Source organism: Cololabis saira, chromosome 9, assembly GCF_033807715.1.
Source record: "Cololabis saira isolate AMF1-May2022 chromosome 9, fColSai1.1, whole genome shotgun sequence".
Classification (NCBI taxonomy): domain Eukaryota; kingdom Metazoa; phylum Chordata; class Actinopteri; order Beloniformes; family Belonidae; genus Cololabis; species Cololabis saira.
In genome coordinates this window covers 13,713,580-13,737,242 of record NC_084595.1, presented here as the reverse complement: position 1 = coordinate 13,737,242, position 23,663 = coordinate 13,713,580, and the positions used below count along the sequence as shown (strand labels likewise).

At 44.8% G+C, this 23,663-nt stretch overlaps 1 protein-coding gene across 1 annotated transcript in view; it reads right to left on the bottom strand.

Annotated features, from left to right (window-relative positions):
- Positions 1-23,600, bottom strand: part of LOC133451464 (neurogenic locus notch homolog protein 1-like) — a 54,984-nt gene extending 31,384 nt beyond the window's left edge. Inside the window, exons 1-8 of the mRNA XM_061730519.1 lie at positions 23,356-23,600; positions 22,167-22,242; positions 9,379-9,641; positions 8,279-8,617; positions 4,214-4,336; positions 3,903-4,136; positions 1,510-1,665; positions 753-938 (exon numbers count right to left, since the gene is read on the bottom strand). Coding sequence (XP_061586503.1) covers positions 753-938; positions 1,510-1,665; positions 3,903-4,136; positions 4,214-4,336; positions 8,279-8,617; positions 9,379-9,641; positions 22,167-22,242; positions 23,356-23,413 — 1,435 coding nt within the window. The 5' untranslated portion in view covers positions 23,414-23,600. The remainder of the gene's footprint in view (positions 1-752; positions 939-1,509; positions 1,666-3,902; positions 4,137-4,213; positions 4,337-8,278; positions 8,618-9,378; positions 9,642-22,166; positions 22,243-23,355) is intronic.
- Between the last annotated feature and the right edge of the window lie 63 nt (positions 23,601-23,663).

Here is a 23,663-nt window from a genome sequence, read left to right as displayed (position 1 = left end):
TTTCGAGAAAAAAGTTGAGATTAATGTTGAAGTACAATCTCGGGAAAAAAGTCGAAATGTCGAGAAAAAAGTCAAAATTTTGAGAAAAAAGTAAAAATGTTGAGATTAAAAAGGAAAGGAAAAAGGAAGAAAAAAGAGAAAAAAAAGGAAAAAAAAAAAGAAGAAAAGAAGAGAAAAAAAGGAAAAAAAGAAGAAAAAATGAAAAAAAGGTCAAACATTTTTGAAAAATGGATGGCGGATGGCGCTAGGATGGCGCAAAAGAGCCGCATGCGGCTCTAGAGCCGCGGGTTGCTGACCCCCGGGTTAGACGGACGTGCATCTCGATGGAATGAGAAAAAGATATACAGTCGACCTCCTAGGATGTTTTTCTTGATTTAAGGACAGAACATTACACAATTCAACGAAAATAATAATAATGATAGATAAATAAATAAATAACTGAAAATTATTTTTAGTAATAATCAAGTATTAAAGCTACAGTATAAATTAAAAAATAGATGAATAAAAAAGGGAAAAAAATAAATAAATAAATACAAATTATAAATGTATTTTTATAAATCTCATTTTTAACTCTTTCATTTACATTTAAATGACAAATATTAAGTTAATTAGCCTATTTTTGATAAGTCTGTGTAACATAGATCGATTGAAATGTTATAAAAGCAGTGGAAACACATCATCTCAAACTTTTCCCCTCTCATGGAGGTTTGACGCAGCTACGAAGAGACGCCTGAGCGGCGCCGTCGTCTCACCCGGCATGCAGATGCACTGGAACTCTCCGATCTGGTCCAGGCACGTGGCTTCGTTCTGGCACGGGTTGGACATGCACTCGTTGATGTCCAGCTCGCAGCGCGGCCCCACGTAGCCCCGCTGGCACTTGCACTGGAAGGAACCCTTGGTGTTGATGCACTTCCCCGCGTGTTCACAGGGGTTGGAGCCTGCAGGGTTGGAGCAGAAGCCGAGCAAAAGCCAGAGCAAGGTCAGTTTCAAAAAACAAGTGAAAGTGAAAAACATAGCTCACAAAAGGTAGTGTAACCATAAATTATTTATTTACCGTGTGTCTTGCTGTATCTGAGTGTGTTTTTTGACACTGTATATGTGTGATGATCCCCCACAAAATCACATGTCACTATATCTGATTGGATGTTAAGACTATGCTTTGCTGCTATTTGCTTGCTAAATGATTTGCTAAATTTGCTGATTTGCTAATGGCTGGTACTTTTATAGACTGTACGTTGTCTATGTAAATCTTTTTGTGATGTTTGTTAGTGTATTTCTGAACTGTATTTTTATTTTTATCATATTATTTTTATTGTTTTACTGATCGGACCCCAGGAAGAGTAGTTGATGTAAACTACATAAGCTAATGGGCATCCAAATAAAATAAAATAAAATCAAAAGCCTTGTTGGGTCATCATAGCAGAAACACTCCACTGGTATTATTTCGTTTTTTGGTTGGCTTGTTGAAATGTGTCCATAACCGGATGAGTAAGGAAGTGTGGACTTTACCCAGAGAGCACTCGTCAACGTCCTTGTCACAGGAGAGGCCGAAGTATCCGGACGGGCAGGTGCAGAAGTGAGTCCCGCTGACGGGGTTGGTGTCACAGTTGGAGCCTTTCTGGCAGGGGTTGCTGATGCAGGCGTCGTCCAGCTGGCAGAGCAGACCTGGTGCAGGGTGATGGACGTCATCAAACAGAACATTTACAGGACTTTACAGGACTAATACTTTTGAATACTTTGTTTTTGTCGCAACTGGATTATTGTTTTGTAGTTTGGTCAAATACTTTAGTTAAAAATGTAAAGAAATTACAAGTGGCACAAAATAAAGCTGCATGTTGTGCTCTATTGTGTCGTTATACGTCTAATGTGTCCAGCATGCATAAAAAACTATGTTGGTTATCTATAAGACAAAGGTCTACGTATACTATGTTCAATTTTCTGAGAAATATACTGGTGACACGCTCTCCGAAACAACTGTATGACGGATTCTATTATCATTTTGCTCACCATGGTTACAGTACAAGAATCACATAAGAAAGGAGGTTCATACTACCGAGGGTGAGAACAGGTATGATTCAGAGAACTTTTTTTTACAGAGCCATGGTTGGCTGGAACTCTATACCAGTTTATATTTCTCATGCAGGTTGCAAAGATTGGTTTAAGTTTCAGTTGAAACAATATCTTTTAAAATTTAATGAATGATGATTTGTCATTTAGAAGGAACAAAGTGAAGGTTGAATAGAATTATAGGTAGTGTAAACCCTATCATAATAAAGGTGAAAAGTGGTCAAATAATTCTAGACAAGGTCATTTCAGGCAGGTATTGGTTATGAAGGTGTTTTATTTGATTTCATTTCTATGTATGTATGTCTGAGAATGACGGTGATTTAGTTCTCCTCTGTATAGATTGTGATTAAGGGAGTTGTGTCTATTATTGTTTTGTTTTGTCATGTATAAAGTATGTGTGTATGTATTAAGTGTTAATTTGTGTGTTGTGTGTATGGCGGACCCCAGGAAGAATAGCTAATGCTGTGGCTAATGCTAATGGGGATCCTAAATAAAACAAACTACGATGTGCACCGATGTCTCTAAATCTACACAAACAAACCAGCCTCTTCTTTACTTTCTGTTTACTGAGTAAAAGAAGCTGGTCTGATCAGATCTCAAGCACGTCGTCTTCCCCCACATCTCTCCTGCCGGGCATCGCCAGCATCCTTCCACCAACTTATTCACCCTCTTTCCCTTTAATGTGCTGAGGTCAGCTCCGTCCAACGTCTCTTACATCGTTGCCGAGACCTCTCAACCGCTCAACCTGCTCCCTGCCTCCACCCAACCCCGTCTTCTGCTTCTTCTTCTCACTAATACCTTCTGATAATGAATATATGTCTTCCTACTACAACTAAGTTATTAGGATAGCAGATTCAGTTTCTAAGGACTGTAGATTTGCATTAATGACAAAACTTTTAAGTATTTTTTCGGGTGAAGAGAAGAAGTCATTCTATATTTTAATTTGTTGATTCTTTTCGTCGGACAAGAATATTTAGGTTTTTTAAATACCTGACATATTTCGACGATTACTTCGCCTTCATCAGAGTCACCTAAAAAACCAAAATATTCGGATATGGGATTCCTAAAGATCCCCGAGTTATTTACTTAGGACTGACACCAGAGGACGTAATAAATAAAGAGGAGATATACATTTAAAAAATTCTATCTCTTGCGGATAAGAAAGCCATTACAATGGTTGGATATTGTAGAAGAAATACGATCAATGGAACAAATTACCTGCAGCCTACGACTTAAAACAGAGATGTACTTAGCAAGATGGACAAAATGGCATTATTATATAAGACGGTAGTGTCTCCCCCCCTTGTTGTTTCTTGTATTATTGTATACCTGTTTTTGTTGTTGTTTTTCTATTATGACTGAAAATTGAAAAATAAAGTTAAAAAAAAAAACCTAAATATTCTTGTCCGACGAAAAGAATGAACAAACTACATTGTTAAACCCTGGACAAAATGAAGTTTATTAAATCAAAGTTTGTAAATGTGCAACTGTTACTTCCCCCCACCTGTTTTAAGAGCTATCATTATTATTATTATCATTATTATTGCTATTATTATTATTATTACTATTATTATTATCATCATTGTCATTATTGTTATTATTATTATTATTATTACTATTATTATTATTTTGTGTAGACTTATGATACTTCATTTGTTCTTTTTGTATATTCTATTCTGTTAAAAGGTGGGCAAGATAAGCTTTATGCTTTAAGCCCAGACCTTTTTGGTCAAAATAATCACAATGTTGACCAGGGAAAAACCTGTGTTATCTTGTTTGTTGATTTTTATGTTTGTGATTTACCAAAATAAATAATAACTAACTAACTGACTAACCTGTCCGGCCGTGAGGACACTCGCAGTAGAAGGACGCCACGCGGTCGTGGCAGGTGGAGCCCTGGTGGCAGGCGGCGCTGGCGCAGTCGTCGATGTTCTCGCTGCAGTCGTTGCCCGTCCAGCCGTTCACGCACACGCACTGGTAGCTGCCGTACGTGTTGTGGCACGTGCCGCCGTTCTGGCAGGCGTTGGGCATCAGCTGGCACTCGTCCACGTCCTCGGTGCAGAGCTGGCCTGCAGGGGGACGAGGGCGTCGTCTTAGTCTACGTTAAAACACGCCAGCGTGAACGCTGAGAAGGAGCAGCACACACCTGTGAACTCGGGCTTGCACTGGCAGTTGTAGGTGTTGACGCCGTCGACGCAGGTGCCGCCATTCTGGCACTCGTGACCCGGACAGTCGTCAATGTTCTGGTTGCAGTTTTTCCCCGTGAAACCTGCGACACAAGACAAACATGAACACCACTCGTTTACTTCTCCTATGTTTCTTTTTTTGTTTTTTACTTTATTTTGCAGTTTTTCGTTAACAAACATCAAGTTTACAAACGCGGACATACAAAGAAAGAGTTTCCCCCCACCGCCAAGGCTCTTAGACAGGAATGAAATTAATAAACAAAAAAAAAAAAAAAAAAAACAGGACTGTCTCAGAAAATTTGAATATTGTGATTTTCTGTAATGCAATTACAAAAACAAAAATGTCATACATTCTGGATTCATTACAAATCAACTGAAATATTGCAAGCCTTTTATTATTTTAATATTGCTGATCATGGCTTACAGCTTAAGAAAACTCAAATATCCTATCTCAAAAAATTAGAATATTCTGGGAATCTTAATCTTAAACCATAATCAGCAATATTAAAATAATAAAAGGCTTGCAATATTTCAGTTGATTTGTAATGAATCCATAATGTATGACATTTTTATTTTTTTTTTAATTGCATTACAGAAAATAAAGAACTTTATCACAATATTCTAATTTTCTGAGACAGTCCTGTACATAGATACAAAAACAATGCAATGCTTCATTGAAAGCGAAAACTTTCCACGAATTCTATAAATGGACTCCAGGCCAAAGTGAAGCTTTTGCGGGCTTTACATATCTACGCATATCTATCTCAGTTTCTCTAACTGTAAGAAAAAGATGGTAAATCCCTCAACATCTGCAGGGATGACGGGGCTACATTTGATTTACAGTTAAAAAGTATAAGTCTGTGTGCAAGCAGGGAAGCAAATGCTAAAACATTTGTTTGTAAGTTTGAGACTTTACAGCCCAGAGGTGGAACACCAAAGATGGCTGCGTGATAGCTAAGTGCTATAGTTTGACCACAAATTTTTAAAAATACACCAAATATCTGTCTCCAGTAGTCATTGAGAGAAGTACATGACCAGAACATGTATCCTATTGTGGCAGGAGCTGCACCTACAGTAGGACAACCAGGGTCGGCAGTGGGAAAGAGTTTGGACCATTTATCTCCTCTCCTACGTTTCTAGCAGAGGTGGTTCACCAGTGTCTCTTGGCTTAGAAGCAGTTTGTCTTCCGTTAAATGTGGTCAACGGTCTCTTCCTGCACAGGAGAGCAGGCAGCTGCGCCCCTGCGAGGGCTGCGGCGAGCTCGCCATGTTACAACATCACCGCTCCACAGTTACACAGGAGGAAACCGCCGGACGGAGCTGCGTCAGACGCCAAAGCAGAAATCAGCACCAGCCATAACCGACACTTTCTGACGGTCTCCTGAAAAACCTCACGCTGGTTAAAACATCTGTTTACAGGTTCTTTCAAAGTAAAAGCATACAGCTAATATAAGCTCTTCTTTAGGGTCTCCGATGAAGTTTTAGGCGGCTTGAAAGGCTTAAATGTAAAATAAAAGGTAAATAAAAGTGGTAAAACTACAGCTCCAGTTATGACTGGGTACTTTGTTTAAAAACTGCATATATTTTTTAATCTTTCGTTAGAGTAAAAATAAAAGTTTTACATTTTTTTAGATAAAATTATGGCTAAATAAAAACTAAAACCATCAATTGAAGCTAAACAGAATGGCGCGTAAAATTAACGTTATTTCGTTGTTTTGTTCCTTGTTTTCTTGTTTGGCGATTTATTTTTCTAATATTCAAATACTAAAAAAAGGATTCAGGATTCAAGGGAGATTGTTTTTTTTTTATGTATCAATGTAAAGCACTTTGTGTTGCACTCCAGCTGCATGAAAAGTGCTATATAAATAAATAAAGTTTAAAGTTTAAAGGACTTTGTTATGTGTGGCATCGTTGACACCATCTTTCATCTTACTTTTTTTCCCGTCAATTTCTGTGCATTAAAATGTCAAAAACTAAAATTGAACTAACCATTTACCCAAAACTGCAGGTTTTCTTGTTAAACTGACTAAAACCAAACTGAAACAATCAAAAAAGCTGAAAAACAAAATAGAACTGTCAAAAAAGTTAAACTTTTATAATTGTGGTTCTCATAATCTTTCTGTTTTGTTCATTCTAATAAAAAGAGTTGGATGGGAACGGATTAACTTGTATGATCAGTGTGAAGCAGCGGCGAGCAATTATTAGTCCAAAACTAAATAAAATAGTCTTTTAAATCTGTACATTTCATGGTCTGTATGTCCGTATCTACGCGTCGACCCAGTGACCCTGACATGAGCATTTGCACTATTTTACCTTTCTTCATCGTTCAGCATCTTGTGCCGTAACCTCGCTGCTATAACGGTCAGATTTCCCACAAAGGGATGAATAAAGTTCATTTTGATTTCCACCTGTGTCTCTTCAGTAAAACAGACATGATTTAAAACATGATGTTTACAATCTTAGTGATGCTCTCTGCAGACACGGGAAAGAATACAAAGGTATTCTTCATTCAAAAATAGGTGAATAACATCCTAATGACCCTATGAGTGTTTTTAAATGAGGCTTCATTATCAAAATAGTCCGCTTAAACAACAAGAACATCATCCGGGAACCTCGAAAGGCATTTCAGGGAGATGTTTTCAGGAAGAGAAGTGGCTGTTAGTGAGACGGGATGGAAACCTGCCAAACAATTTTAGTACGTGAATTTCTGAAGTCAGTGGAAAAGGACAAAAACAAGCTTGTGGGGCTTGTGGGCGGGACTTCGGTCCCAGCGAGCCTGCCTTCACTCCTCCATGTGAAACGGATGTTGTGCTTTGACCATTTCCTCCCGATAAGCCGTGATGCCTTCCTGCTCGGCCTTTGTTCACTCAGGGTACGCAGCGAAGGAGAAACACACAACTCTGTGTGCACACACAGGACACGTCTCCGGGAGGACCCGCCCTGCCTGCGATGACATCACCGCTCCACCAAACGTCCTCAGACGTTACAGTTCTGACACTTGTTCGGATCTACGACAGCGTCGTCCATCTTTGACCGCCTGCTTCACCGACTCCCAGAATACCTGCAGCTGCATGTTCGGCGCACTAAACGTGCACCAGACGTGCGTGCAGAGCTCCAGGTGATTAAAGTTGCTTTGGTCATGAAAATTATGACTACATATCGTCGTCAACGAACCTTTATCACCTGAGGAAAATTAGACGAGACGCAACGAAAATGCTGGTCATGTGACGATAACGTTAATTAAATATATAATGCAATATCATAGAGGAATAAAAACTAGACTAAAATGTAGATTACAAAATAAAAACTATGTTAAAATGTGTCATTTTCGTTGACCAAACGAGCCGAAATGTTATAACGAATATCCTTAATAACCATGTTTTCAGTAGTTTCCTCTGGTTTAACTCTCCTGCTGGGTGACGTCACGTCCTCAATCCCAGTCGGGGAATCAGATCCAGAAGATGCAGCTGCAGAGTTAGAGGCTGATGCCGTTAACGCAGAGCTCTAGGTTCACGTCAATTAAAAACTAAGTTAAATAGAAAAAGGGGCCGACATCCACGCAGGGATCTTCTTTGGGGTTGGGAGAAGAAGAAGATCCATCTTTGGATACACTTTCCTACATAGACGTGGAAAAGAAAACCCAATGTGTCGTCAAAAAAGAAAAAGACGGGGAGAAATGCGGAAAAATAAATATGTTGTAAACTCAAATTAAAGTCTTCTGTATCTGGAATGAATGTATTCTTGAGTCTATAAGGTAACAATAATATAATAATAAGATAACCTTGTTTGAATTGTAAAATGGGTTTGGCTAAATAAACCAAAGTGTTCATGGACAATTCTGAGTAAAATCGACTTTTAGTCGACTGAAACTTGACACGACTAAAAGGAGTATGAACGTTGACTAAAACCAATAAAAACTAAAATGATAGCTTGACCCAAAGACTAGACTAAAACTCAAACTGAAACAGGCTGGCAGAAACGCCCCTCCAGGTGATGCTGCTGTAAATCGGGCCACGGCGACCTCACCTGGCACGCAGGAGCACTCGTAGCTGGTCTCCCCCTTCTGGATGCAGGTGCCCCCGTTGAGGCACGGCGACGGGTTGCAGGGCAGGTAGCGGCTCTCGCAGTGCTGGCCGATGTACTCCTGCGGGCACTGGCACCGGTAGCCGCCGACCTCGTTGATGCAGGACCCGCCGTGCCTGCACGGCGGCGCGCTCACGTCGCACTCGTTGACGTCTTCCTTGCAGGTCAGTCCGGTGAAGAAGGAGGTGCAGGTGCAGATGAAGACGGACTCAATGGAGGTGCAAACGCCGCCGTTGGCACACGGGTTGGAGGCGCAGGCGTCCGCTTTCGTGCAGTCTTTCCCTGCGAGCACACAGATTATCTTCACGATTGAATCTACAACTGACATCAAGTCAGACGGAGTGTCCTCCCTGTAAACGTCCGTCGGGTCTAGGGTTGCCAACCGTCCCTTGAAAAACGGAATCGTCCTGTATTTATACTGTAAACTAAAGTACACGTCCCGTTTTGAGCTGAAAAGGGACGCACTTTGTCCCGTATTACTGTGAGAGTCAAAAAATAGTCATAAAATGCCAATGGAAAATGGCATTGAGCTGTTGAGTTCATAAGTTATTTTTTTCTGTTTTACTAAAACTGTAGTCTACAGTCATGGCCTTTGAGGCACAAATATGTTTACAAGTTTTCTACAGCTTATCTGTTTCCAATTTTGTTATTGCACTATTAATGTGCACTATTACAGAATGGATGTTCTGCTTTCCTTCTATTGTTTTATATTAATTTATACAATTTTAAGTTAAGCAGGTCAGGTTTCTGTTTAAGAAAGATACTTATTTTATTCAGTTCATTTTGTTATTTTGTATTAAAGTGAATTGCTGGATAATAATTTGTTTTCCATGTGTTCATGGCATTCAAAAATATGCATCTAATTCAATTCAGGTTCGAGTCAAATAGTTAAAAAATCGTTTCACTCACAAAAAAAGGGGCTAAAAAAATTCACCAGGCCAGGAAGGGTGAAGGCAATCGGGGTGGCCGGCCCTGCCGATGAGGTGCCCCTTATTTATTTTTCAGGGAGTTGGCAACCCTAGTGGGGTCACATGTGTGATTACCTGTCCACCCGGGTAGGCAGCGGCACCTGTAGCTCTGCAGACCCTCCGGCTCGCAGCTGGCCCCATTGCGGCACGGGGAGCTGATGCAGACGGCGTTTACCGCCGTCGTGCAGAGGTGGCCGGCGTAGCCCGCTCTGCACGTGCAGTCGAAGTCCACATCGTTGCCCTTGGATACGGCGCGGCACGTGCCGCCATTTGTGCACGGCGAGTTGTTGCACGGGTTGGGGAACTGGCACCTGCTTCCTAGGAACCCATCCGGACACCTGGGGGAACCGGCAGGACGGTTAGCTGCAGGGCCGAGGCGGCTACATTCACGACCGCGTCACAGAGAAGCTTTTACATGAATCACGACACTTTAAATGCTCGGTTATCTACTTTATCGTTACTTTCTTTCAATAGAAAGTGCCACCGGTCCAGATATGATTAACAATGTCGATGTTTGTGTGTTAACTTGACATACGGTCACATTAGTTTTGGCGGCGCTTCATCTAAGTAAAATACATTTCCCTGGATTCATCCGTTCATAAATGTTGCTTTCTTGTCTCACATTTTCATCCTTTGTCTGATTTAACGGCCACATTCTTCTAAGAAAAGGTGGGAGCTTGAAATGTAGAAATTCAGAAAATGTAAAAAGGCTGCATCTGCAAGACTGTAAAAGTCTTTATTGGTTTAACATTAACATTAAAAAGAACTTCCACCTAATCTTCATCCATCCAGTGAAGCGTTCACGAGACTGATTCCTCAAGCTGGACCAGGAGAGATCCCTCCCTCGTGCACGACTGTGCTCATCAATCAGATACTTGTGCAGTTTAACAGCACAGAGAAGCTGCGCTCTTAACGGCGCCTCCATCCTTCTCCCATCAGCCCCATGAACAGAGGGAGGCGGGGCTCATGTCTCACATGTCTGAGTCCGAAACGCCGCTCGGACCCTGGCGAACAAGGGTCCGAGAGAGAAGAGGCTCGGATCACAGAGACACATCCACACGTCAGACATTACAATGGAAGGAGCGGAGGGGTTGTCCCTGGAAGACGAACACACACACACACAAACACGCACACACACACACACACATGCACGTGCATGAAGCAGAGACCCTGTTATTCAGGTCAGTTTCTGTGGTCATAACCGGATACTTCTAATCAGCTCTACTTGCACTTGTGCAACATTTAAGTTGTCTGCCTGTTCAACTTTCTTTTCTTTAGATTAAGTAGACGACACATGTCTGACCAGGGTCTGCAGCAAGAGCACCCATGTCACGGCTCAGCACAGCTCCAACCTGCCTTCCTCCCACAATCCCTCGTTCATCACCGTGAGATGCTACAGACTGATGTCAACGACGCTGCATGGCCGCCAAGGCTCTGAGCTCACAAACACGTAGCGTCTAACTAACAGCACCAGGGACGAGAACAACATAAAAGGATAAGTGGATAAAAAAGGACAGTATTTGGGACTCATGTCCCTAATCTGTCGGGACCGGAGCAAAGCAGCCGGCATGGCGACCTCCGGCACCTCTGGTCTGAAACGTGCTCCCACTGACCCTTTTGTTGGCGCTCATTCATCCCGCGGACAAGGCAGCGTCTGTGCTACAGTGTCTGAGCTATGAGCCAACATCACTGCGACTTCAAAGCGCCGCGCCGCCACTTCGGCCCTTGTAATTCTTTCCCCCCCTCGCTCGAGTCCCTGGGGCGGCAGGCGAGGGATGAGATGGGAAGTTTCACAGCACAAGTCTAGAAATCAGGTTTATTTAACATTGTTGTGTTTAACTCTCATTTAGAGACGAGGTCCAGCGCAACATTCCTGCGGATGCGACAGCGTGACATTAAACACCCAAAGTCCCTCTCAAATACCTGACGAGAGCCACTGTGTCTGTTAACCCCGAGGCGCTAGCGGCTCCGTGTCCCCAAACATTCCCAGGGTGTCCGTGCGTGCATGTGTGTGGGGGGGGATTAGTGGGAGGGGCCGAGCTGTGGCCCCTCCGCAGTGCGAGGCCTGTGTTTAGACAGGGTCCACCTCTCAGGGGATTACGTAGCCGCAGGACCGCGGCAAGGAAAAGACAACATCTCATGCTAGAGCGCCTGCTGCATAAACAGCGCCGGGGTCAAGAGTGGCCCCTTGGCTCCGACGCTCAGATACAACCAGCTGGGGGGGAACCAGGACTTTGTACCTGCAACACATCTCTGCAGACTTCCACCTGCCTCATGTAGACATGAACACCTGCATCCCATCTCATCTAGCAGCGAATCTACCGTAGCCTCTCTTTCAGGTCGAATCGGAGCCTTTAATGCAGGTTTCTCAGTGAGCAGCTGGTGCTGCCGTGGACCGGAGCGCTCTCAAGGCTTTTACACAATTCCACATCGCGTTATTTCTAATTATTGGACCAAAGAAAATACACAGCAACTAGATATAAATAAAAAGGAACACTTCAGGTACCGTGTAGTGAGTTTAAAAAACTGAGGTTTTCGGCGAAAACAAGATCTTTTGATTCGTCCGTCCACATTCATCCAAAACAGACATTTTTTGTAATTTACGCTTGGTTTTGGGATGAAATGTATTCCTGTGATTCTCTCTGGTTAGCAGATGTCTCTTTTACAACTTTTACACACCGCTTAAGCATTTTAAGATGAATAAATAAACGCTTTTGCGATTGTAGCTATGGGTTGTAGCTGCTGCCGAGCCGACTTTGTTTTGTAAGTACGGATAGGATTTCCACCAGTTTGGGGATAAAAATATGCTGCACCCTCACTGCACTACAAGTGTTCAGCTCGGTGGCGCAGTGGGTTAAGCAGCGGCTCATATACTGAGGCTACAGTCCTCCTCCTGCAGCGGTCGCAGGTTCGAATCCCGGCCCGTGCACCTTTGCTGCATGTCATCCCCATTCTCTCTCTCTACCCCTTTCCAGTCTGCAACTTCGATAAAGGGCCACTAGATCCCCAAAAAATCTTTAAAAAAAAAAAAAAATAATCCAGTGATTTAAATTTTGATATGAGGCAAGTAAAAACTACGCTTTTTCCATTGATGTGAATGAGATAGATGGCTGTTTTGAAGGAGCGACGGAGAAAGATTTTTCTGATTGGTCAGTCAGGGACCAATCAGAAGGCTGACAAAGGGTCAATTATAAAACACTACAGGGCACTTTGGGGTTCAGTATCTGCCTTCAAGGACGTTTGACACAAACTCAGCCCTGAAAAGTTCAGGTTATGCAGATCAGCTATCCCAGCGCCTTCAACCCTTCTCACTGAGCAGCCTGTGCTACCGTGGTCCGCTCCACCGTACCGGAGCGCTCTCAAGGCGGCCTTTTACACTATTCTGCAACTCTAGAGACATGACCTCAGCTCTGAAAGGTTAAGGTCATGCAGATCAGCTGTCCCAGTGCCTTCATCAACCCTTCAACGCTGTTTGAAAGGTGGTTTCTTTGGCTTCTTTTTTTAAATTAATTTGTTAGCAGATTACACAATAACTATAAAGCCAAACTCCACTGCACCGCTGAGCAAAAGAGTTTAATCTAAATTACAAAATAAAGCAATGATCTTGGTGGAGGATGTGATTGTTTTTTTCCCTCTTTCTATCTAATGAATGAAATCATTTAATGACATGTAAATCTGCTTAAGTTAAATGCCATTGTATCTGGATCATCTCTTTATTTTTGAATGTAGGTTTATTCTCCATCTGCCAGGTAAATGAAGCAATCCTAAACTGATTACCGGCCTACAGAAATAATTGGCGGAAATTGTGTGAAATAATCGCGGCCGCTTTTCCCAAGATGACAGATAATCTGATAAGCGGCACTGGACCGATGGTCAGGATCAATAAAAGCTCTGATGCTGACTGACCCAGTTGGAACAAATATGAAACCAAAATCATTTTTAAAAAAGAAAGCAAGTTTAATACATCCACACAAATAAACTGAATATAACAGTCACCAAGAATCAATGTCAAAAGTCACCAAGAAATCCGTCATGACTTATGACCAGCTTACTTGCGTTTAGGAGAGTAAACATTTAATTAAGATGTAATCTGATGACTGAAACCGCGCTGGACGTCGTCCTCAAAATCAATCCTGTCATTAATCAACATGCAAATTATTGTACATAATCGACATTCATCCTCATTCGGCCCCACAGCCAACAGTGAAGGCATGCGCGTGATGGTTGAGGGGGGGGGGGGTCACGAGCACATAAACACCAGATCTGGCTGCTGGGGGGCCCGTCCGGCTCAGCCCCAGCGGTGGCGGCTGCGCGGGTCGTGAGGCGCCGCACGAGCTCGCCGGGAGCAGGTGCGCATGTTAATGAGGAGACGGCAGCTGCTGCCCTGGTCAACCCCCCCCCCCCCCCCCCCCCCACCCCCATTCCTCCAGCCGTGGCCCTGCGAGTGCACAAAATGTGCACTGCAAAAATCATGTCATTTTAATCATTTTTTTGGAAGGAATATAGGACAAGCTATTTTTAATTTTAGGAAAATATCCAAAATTGCTATTTTTCTTTCTTGCAGGACCTCCATGGTTGTGCCCCCCCCCCCTCCTCTGTGTAGTTAGTAGAGAAATGAGGAGCCAGACAAGAGGAGGAAAAAGAGGGAGAGAGCGAGCGGAGGATGAGTGGGCCCATTGTCTCTCCATTCAGAGTTGACCACAAGCCAGGCGCATTCAGCTGTCACACCTCCTCTTTCCTCTCCTTCCCCTCCTCTGTCTCTGAAAAATCTTTCTCTGCATCTTCTTTCATTCCTGAACTGCCGCCCCCTCCCCTTTTTTCCCCCCCTGCTCATTATTGGTTTCACTTCCTCCGTTCAAATCCGTACAATTGCTGGCATCCACGGCACCTTCTTTCCCTCCAAAACGCCCCGCTCACTCGCCTCTGTCGGTTCCTGCGATGCCACATTCAGCCTCACAAGTCTCCCCTGACCACTGCTCACACTCCCCACCGACGTCCTCGAGAGCTGCCCCACCTCCAGCGTTTAGAGAAAAAGCCTAAAGTGCAAAACACACAGAAGCCATGGGCCAAACAATAGAGCCTGAATGAAAGGAAACTGGAACCAGCTTGGCTGGGCGTCTCAAAGAGGAAAACGCAGAAAGGAGCGTCAGGTTCACTGTGAGAGGCTCTCCAGGTCTCCATCTCGGGAGAAGGTCCCTGGCAAGTCTCTGCCCTCCCAAAAACAGCCCCAGCGTCTCACACCGAGGCCCAAAAGACAAACAGACCGATCCCATGCACACATGCCTCCGAGCACGTGGACCCTCTGTTCAAACACGGGCTCGGACCGAGGTGCGAGCGGTAAGTCAACTGCAGCACACGCTGGGCAAAGAATGCCAGCAGTTTACTCTTTAACTTGGCGAGAGCCTGTCAAATACACATTCAGCACAAAAACAGCTTTGAACCGCCTCGACGGGAGCTCGCATGTTTAAAAAAAGCTGCATGAGAGACAAGACATCCAGCAGCTCCTTTATGGAGTCTTTCTGCGGTCCAGAGCAAACAAGAGCGAAGCAGCTGCTTCAACAGGGGAAACCTGCCGGCAGCAGAGAGGGATCAACTCAACAGCAGCAGGTAAACCTGGTCTGCTGGAAAGGTAAATAAAGACGACATAAAAAGAGGGGCACAAATCAGAAGCTGAGCAAATATCAGGTGTTTGGGAGGTATCGTATAACTGCATGGGAGGAGTGGAGCTATCTCCGCGGTGAGGCCGATACTGTTATTATCTCGTCCGTCATCCCGGCCCAGAGGCCCTCATTGTCCTCCTCGCCGCTCGCTTCTGGCTCATCTCTCCTTCAATTGCTGCCGCGGTAGCCCATGGCAACCGGGTCTGCGCCGCTGATGCTACGCATGACGGGGCCGGGCGGGCGGCGGCCCGAGCCTGCAGCAGATGTTGTGGTGACATCTGACCCGGGGCCAGGCGTCGCTCTAAAGGGGTTTTCCTCAGCGTTGGCCCGGTCTGCCATCTGCCAGCGTTCTGAGGTCCCGCGCAGATGGAGGGAGTGTGTGTGTGTGTGTGTGGCTACACATGTGCACTGATACGAACCTGGAGCACACAGATGCAGGCGGCTGCATGGCCTGCAAGCTTTGTAAGGAGCTTAGCGAATTAGGTTGGACGTTCATTCAATTATTTCACCGCGTAAAGCTCTGTGAGACGAGTCTCGTGGAGATGTCAGTGTCTGCTTCCATCTCTCTAAACAACACATCAATTCGAGTGCCTTTGAAAAATTAGCCAGTGCAGTGAGATGGTTGAGAGCTGCAGCACGGCCAGGACACCTGCGCAAGGACGTATACGAGTTAACAGACCTCTCAAATCTGCTGATTAAAGTGTGAGAACAATATTCTCTCAAACAATCAGATAAAAAATAAAGGATCATTTGGAATTTAGAAACATGATTTGATGCAGATTAGTTCATAAAGTTGAAGTCTGACCAGTAATTTTATGCAATATTTTGTCTTTTTTTTTGTTTTTGTTGAATTTATTTTATAATCCCCCCTATTTACACCACGTTCTAAAGTGTGCTCGTAATACGCACCGTAAAAAGACAGAGGAAAAAGACAGCCGAGAAGTTCAAGAAGGAAATGCAGAGCAGGACAGGAAGTTGCAGCCAGACTCGAACCAGGAACTTTTTGCATCTTATCCACTGAAACCTTCACACGGCACAATCTCTAACTCTACCACTTTGTTTCTGTCTGCCGAACATCTCCGGTTCTCAGCGCTGAAGCGCTTTCATGTGTGTTGATGAGTCGAGTCGGATTGTGTTAGTTTGTTTGTGTCGCTCTGACGTCTCGATTTGTCCCTCCCGTCTCTCCAGGACTGCTTCTCATTTCCTGGCTAAAGTCCCGCTTCAGTCTTGTCTGATCCGTTTTAAAAGCCTTGCCCAAGAGCCCGGGGGGCCCCTCTTCCTCCCTGCCCTTCCTCTCTCCTCCTGGACCCCCTTTTAGTTTGGTGTTCAGTGTATTTGTCCATCCTGCCGCTGGAGAAGAAAAATCACGACCAAGTTTACTGGATTTAAAAAAAGAGCCACATCGGCGTCACATCGTACCACAGCAGAAGTTCACGGTACACGGCTTTCATGGCCGCTGCCACCGATCTATTGAAATAAAAATAGCCTCCAGTGAAACCAAATCTGGCAGAGAGCAGGGTTGTTGTTTGTTGTGGATGTGAAGCCAAAGTCACCGCGGAGCCCAACTGGTTGCAGAAATTACAGGGCAGCGCTCCACCTCTGGCCCTCTCCTTATGTTCATCCTGCTTTTCCTTCCTCTCTAATCGTGCAGGACAGCTGACCTGGCCGGCGCACATCTGGCAGGCTTCATTACAGAGCCTGCAGTGATGTTGATGGCCCGGCCCGTGGGAAGCCGCCGGACCCCCAGGGACCAAACACTCAAGCAAGTGTGAGGTTTTTGTTGTTTCTTTTTAGTCGAAGCTGCTCTAATGACTTCTATCTGCCCACTTTATGAGGCTGGGAACCACTTAGAGGCTTTCCGGGGGTCTGATGACGTCGCAGGACCCGCAGGTTGTCGGCGTACACGTCAACTTATGGACTTAAACACAAACGTCCTGCCTGCACCGACTGATTCTTTTTACAGTTTATAAGCATCATATAAACTGTTTGTTCAGTGTGAGAACAGTCAGAGATGCTGGAAGGACATAAGATGCCACAGTTGTGTGACAGCAATGATTACGCGGTTCTGAAGTTAGATCTTTGATCACTGGAGAGTCGAGAGTCGAAAGCCGATAAATTTTACTGGACAGGAAACTTTCAGCACGATAAGTTGCCACGGATAAACACAGATATAACCTTTGTTGCGGGTACTTTTAAAGTCAGAAAGTGGGGCTGTGACTTCACCGGAGCAATCTGCTTACATCCTGGCACCGTTGGCATGTTAACAGATAATTCAGCTATTATCTGCCTCTGCTTGTGCATTTGTCATGCACATTTAGGGCATACAGGTATATTTTACCAACATACTCCAGGAGTAGGCCACCCTGGGTAGATGGCCGCTGTCCTGCATGTTTAAGATGTTTTAGACGTCACCTCGCGGCAACACAACTGATTCAAATTGATGGTCTAAAAGATGTAGGACCCTGGTCCTCAAGGACCGGGCTGCCTACCCGTGAAATAATAATAATAATAATAATAATAATAATGATGATACGATAATAATAATAATAATAATAATAATAATAATAATAATAATAATAATAAACATAATAATAACAATAATAGCAGCATCTAATCCATAAATATATCTGGAAGTCAGCTATTGGAGCCTGTAATTTTTTTCTTGCCACTGTTTGGCTTATGGTTTTTCTCCCACTAGGGGAGTTTTTACCTGCCATTGTTTATGTAATAACTGCTCTGGGGTCATGTTCTGGGTATGGGTCTCTGTAAAGCGTCTAGAGACAACTTTTGTTGTATTAGACACTATATATATAAAATTGAATTGAATTGAATTAATTGTCATTATTTCCCTCTTTTATTTCCCCTGTTTTCCATCAATGGTACGACTTGGATGCGAGTGACTTAGTGATCCAATGAGAGTGACTGGGAGGTAAAAGCACACCTGGCTGTTTCTAAACGCAGCTGAACGGCCCAAACCACAAGTAATCTTGGTTATTATGCGGCGTGCTCCTGTGTGGGCGCGTCGTTCATGGTTGTTGTACTGTCACCCTCAGGCAGGTGGTCTGGCTGGAGGGGAATAAAAGAAATGAGGAAGTGCTCCACGCACACGTGCACACCCACACGTGCACACGCAGGCCGACTGGCTGTGACTACGATCAACGTTTAGGTGATTTAACTCAGAATATGCCGAACGGGAGGCTCGAATATCCATAGGCAACCTGCGATGAGGTTTTTTTTCCTGCCACCAAGTCACCTCTTTCGGCCAGAACTCTCCTCTCACCCGGCACTGCCTTGCCCAAGGGAACCCGACACTGGCGGCAGCGGCCATATAAAAGCTTTGCACTATGAGCCTCTCGTTGTTTGATGATATGATCAGATACGGCACCTTTTCTTCCCTCAGGCTGCAAAGAGGCTGCTTCCTGAATCTGAATAGAAATGCCAGAGGGGGGGGGTGTCTGACTGGAGCAAACAGAGCTGCCATTGAAGAATGCCCAGAAGTCCTCTAGATGGCTGCTGTTTTACCTGAAGTCACAAACGTGTTTCACCTTCAAATTTCAAAGTAAATAACTTGTCAAATTCTAATCTGAAAAAAAAGCTTTCAAATTTTTAAAAAGCTTCACTTCCGTCGGTCCAAAAATGTCTCAAAATCTCAGCGAGATTAATAGTGAGCTCAGTCATCTCGGCTGTAAGTTTGGATCCTTCGTCAATAATGCGACTCAGATCCAGAAACTCGTCATCACATCACTGCGCCATCAACAGGTTGTCAGAGAAGGTATGTCCTCTCGTGGCAGCATCCATCCTCGCCTGGCATCGCGCCGGCCGTTCATCTCTCACCCCCCCAGCTGCTCTGAGTCCAGCGTCCATTGTGCTGCTGGAATCTGCACATCGTTTCTCCTGGTCCGACCCGACCCGGCTCTGTCACTGAGTCCTGCTGCTGCCAGGCGTCTGCAGCAAAGCAGCAAAGCAGAGGCCTCCTGTCCTGCAGCTCTCCGGAGATAAACACTCCAGTCAGAATGTCACCGGGCCAAAGCAGATATGAGGGGCAGATGGCATTTATGGTATGCCAAGCAGGCATCTCCGACAGACTAAATAAAACAAAAGCATCCGACGCCGCTGATTTAACCTCAACAGCACACTTGAGCTCCAGAGCGGCAGCTGTGTGGTTGAGGTGAAACCCAATCTCAGTCCTGCAGAGAACAAAGGAACGCCTGGAGAACAGTGAAGCTCCTCATCTTCCACCAGATCGTTCTGAAGGTTACAAACAATTCACTGATTTAAAGTGACGCACTTCACGGTCTTAGACCTTCAGCACCGTCGAGTCTTCAGCAGGATCCACCTGCTTGCAGGTGTTCTGGGTGTCCACGTCCAGCGGCGACGCTTCAACCATTGCCATGGAGATCTGTCAGTGGTTGACATTTCCCCCAGTTTGTTTCTGTTTTGCCCCACCTGTGTCCCATTTGCCCTGATTGTCTGCACCTGTGTCTCGTTATCCCCTGTGTATATCTGGTCTTGTCATTCCCTTGCTCCTTGTGGTTCCGTACTGTGTTTTCCTCCATGTGTCCTGCCAAGTTTTTCCTCCAGTTTTCTGATCCCTGTTTCTGTGTATTGATCCTGCTAAGCAGCGCTTTGGTTTTTGGTCCTTGCCTTTTTTTGGAATAAACCCTTTTTTGTTGAACTCCTGCCTCTCGCTCTCCTGCATCTGGGTCCTCACCACACCAGTCGTGACAGAGATCACTGATCCCAAAGATCACCAAGAAGGACGTCCGTGGACCTCGTCTGGAGGCCGATCTGTTCACCTCTTCAACTGTTTCAACGGGAAGGTCGGTTTGTTTGACTTTGGTAAAGTAGAGGACCCGAATCCAAGACCGGAACCCAGGACCCGAATCCAAGACCGGAACCCAGGACCGGAACCCAGGACCAGAACCCGAACCCAGGACCCGAACCCAGGACCCGAACCCAAGACCCGAACCCAGGACATCCACGGACCTGTGTGTATTCTGCCCGTCCGGCGCAGTCCAGATTTAACACTTTATTGCATCTGACGTGTCAAAAATGACGGCTTTTCACTTTAGGGGTCAGATTATGGTTCTGGAGGAATGAAAAATGATTTCTTCATAGAGAGTGGGCCGGTCCAATCCAATAATGGTCTGGGGGATCGATACTAACGTAAATCAGTGGTCGGATACGTCCAGTTCCTGATCCAGTCAAGAACTGGGCGACTCCCGTCAGTGCTTCCTCGCCTCATACTGGAAACTAAAGGTCAGACTCCCCCTCCCCCAGAAATACTGCTGACACCTTCAACCTGGTCCTGCCAAGTCTGATAACGGTATTTGCGTTTATGTCAGGGTGTGGTTGTTGAGGACCCAAAAGCAGGAGAGCAGGAGGCAGGAGTTCACAAAACAGGGTTTAATTAACAAAAACCAAAACCAAAAGCGCTGCTGGGCAGGATCAAAAAGGGCAGAACAGAACTAGAGGAGAACATGGAGGGAGCAAACAGTACGGACCGACAAGGAGCAGGGGAAAGACAAGACCAGATATACACAAGGGGATAACGAGACACAGGTGCAGACAATCAGGGCAGATGGGAAACAGGAGGGACAGAACTGAAACTCAAAAACTGGGAAGTGTCAAACCCTGAAAGTTTAACTCTTAATCCCGCAGCACCTTCGTGAGAATAACATTTCACCCCCTTTCAAAGCATCTCCAGAACAAATCACTGCCAACAAAACCAAAGCTGTATGCAACAGAAGATGAGTTTGTAACTTAAGCAGAACTTTTCAACATTAAACCTCAAAGACACAGCTTTATGCCTGAGTGCCCGATCGTTGGCAACCTCTCTGATCCCACAGTGACAACAGGGGGGGGGGCTGAAACACACGACCAGGCTGAGCTTCATGTGCCGCTCAAACCTCTTCACAACCACAACCATGCCCGTCTCCGCGTTTAATTGGAGGAGCTGGAGGACAGTGCCGGGGTACAATGATGGCTTTGAGTGTGTGTGTGTGTGTGTGTGTGTGTGTGTGTGTGTGTGTGTGTGTGTGTGTGTGTGTGTGTGTGTGTGTGTGTGTGTGTGTGTGTGTGTGTGTGTGTGTGTGTGTGTGTGTGACGAATGAATAAACGACCAGACCAAATTAAGATGTGGCGGGGAGCCGACATGACTGGCCACTTGTTGCAGCGAAGAAGCTCTGACCTGATGCTTCTGCTCTATCTACTCCAGCTCTATCTGCTGTTGCTCTATCTGCTGCAGCTCTATCTGCTGTTGCTCTATCTGCTGCAGCTCTATCTGCTGTTGCTCTGGCTGCTACAGCTCTATCTGCTGTTGCTCTATCTGCTGCAGCTCTATCTGCTGTTGCTCTATCTGCTGCAGCTCTGTCTGCTGTTGCTCTGGCTGCTGCAGCTCTGTCTGCTGCAGCTCTATCTGCTGTTGCTCTGGCTGCTACAGCTCTATCTGCTGTTGCTCTGGCTGCTACAGCTCTATCTGCTGTTGCTCTATCTGCTGCAGCTCTATCTGCTGTTGCTCTATCTGCTGCAGCTCTATCTGCGCCAGGGTGAAAATACAGCCTAGAAAAGATGGGTAAAGGCGGGTCAGAAAAGACCTTGAGAAACTAGTATATGTTGGTTGACTTGTGAACCGTAAGCACACACGCGCATCAGAAAAAAGGCACTTTTCTCAACAACAAAAACAACAACAAAAGCATCCAGCCTCAGCCATCTGTCCAGGGCACTCAGAAGGTACTGAGGAGCATTGAGGAGGGGACACAATCCCAGGAGAAGGGGTGTGGGGGGGGTTTGAGGGTCCCTCTGGGAAGCCTCCCCCAGATTAGTCACACAGAATTAATGGCAGCGCAGAACAATGGTCACCGAGCTTCTGGCGAACCCAGCTGTCGCTCCATGAAAGAAAAGAAAAACAAGATTTAGGTCTAGAGAGTCTGGCTGCAGAGTGTGATGGCAGCTTCACACACACATGCACAGTTATGCACACACACACATGCACACACACACACCAGCAGTATCCCTCCCTGACCCCTGTCCTCATCAATGTCCTCTCTTTCTGTGGCAGCTCTCCAACCATTTGCCTCCAGAATCAGCGCCGGTGGTGTGAGTCGTTCACCCCCGAGAGCCTTCACGTCTCAACTGTCACCTTTCCTCTTTCAGTATTCACAGTTTCTTTTCTCAGAAGACAAATGGAGACGTTAGACCTACTTGCACTCCCCGGTGCCATCTGGAGCCGCTTCACACGTCCCCTGGTTCAGACACGACTCTGTGGAGCATCTCAGACCTGCAAGGGCAAAGTTTCAGTACACGTGTCTCTTTACTCCGTCGCTATTTGGTTGCTAGAAATCTTTTGAGGTGGTGCAGCTAGGGTTGCCACCCGTCCCGTAAAATACGGAATTGTCCTTTATTTGAGAAAAAAATGTTGCGTCCCGTATTGAACTAATACGGGACACGATTTGTACCGTATTTTCATTAACTTTTACACCATATTCTAGTTGAATTATTGAAATAAATTAACTTTTACACCATATTCTAGTTGAATCATTGAAATAAATTAACTTTTACACCATATTCTAGTTGAATTATTGAAATAAATTAACTTTTATACCATATTCTAGTTGAATTATTGAAATAAATTAACTTTTACACCATATTCTAGTGGAATTATTGAAATAAATTAACTTTTACATCATATTCTTCACCTGTAGGCTATATTACATCTGGGCTGATATGGACATACGTAGCATAGGAGGCTATTTCAGCTGCTATATGGTTGTCTGTACAGTCATGCAAGTTCAATGCTATTAAAGCACTTTAAACTTTAAATCAAAGCATTTTGTTTTTTCATATAAAATAAACACATTTTTATTCAGTTTAGAAGTTTTGGGGCTTTTTTTTTTGGCTCCTGCACTGCTGAAATCAGGGCATCCCTTATTTCTATTTCTGAAAGGTGGCAACCCTAGGTGCAGCAGTTTGCAAATATCTGTTTCTCTCAAGGGAAATTGGAAATAGCGCAGAGATTACGCAAAAAAAAGTGAAGTCTGCGCGACTCTAAGTGGTATTTTTGTGGTTAAAACAGGGCTTGACAGCACATTGGTAATAGCCTCGTCCCAGAAGTATGAGTCACTTTAAAAAAAAAGCAACACAACATTGCTATTATATTGAAAAAAAGAGGGGGCGATAAATGCACCGAATCCAAACTGCCCGGGCTCGCATTTACGCACGAGTGAGAAAAAGTTTCTGCAGTTTGAGAAAGGAAAAGTGTGGTCATTGCAACTAATAAGTCACCTAAACCTGTTCAAATCGGACACTTTGATGTTAAAGGAGTAATAAAAGGCATGAAATTAAACTTCCTCGTCCTTAAAGAGTGAGAAAACAAGGTTTCTCCGTTACTCACCGCGTGTTGCGCCTGTCAGCGACAAGAGGAAAGTTAGTTTCACCAACACAGTATGCATCCCTTCTGCTTTAAAAAGATTGTACTAATCCACTTGGGCTTTTTCATAGATCCGATAGTGTGTCTTCCTCCTCGACAGGTAAAATCAGTAGAAGTTGCAGTTCATCCTCGAGTAGATTCCACAGAGGCAGGAAAAAAGCAGAACCAGAGAGGGACGCGGACCGCGGGAGAGATGTTGTCACTTCAAGTCCCGAGTCGGGAGTGATCGGAGGAGCGCAGGTCTCCATCCGCTGCTCCGGGGGGAGGGTTCC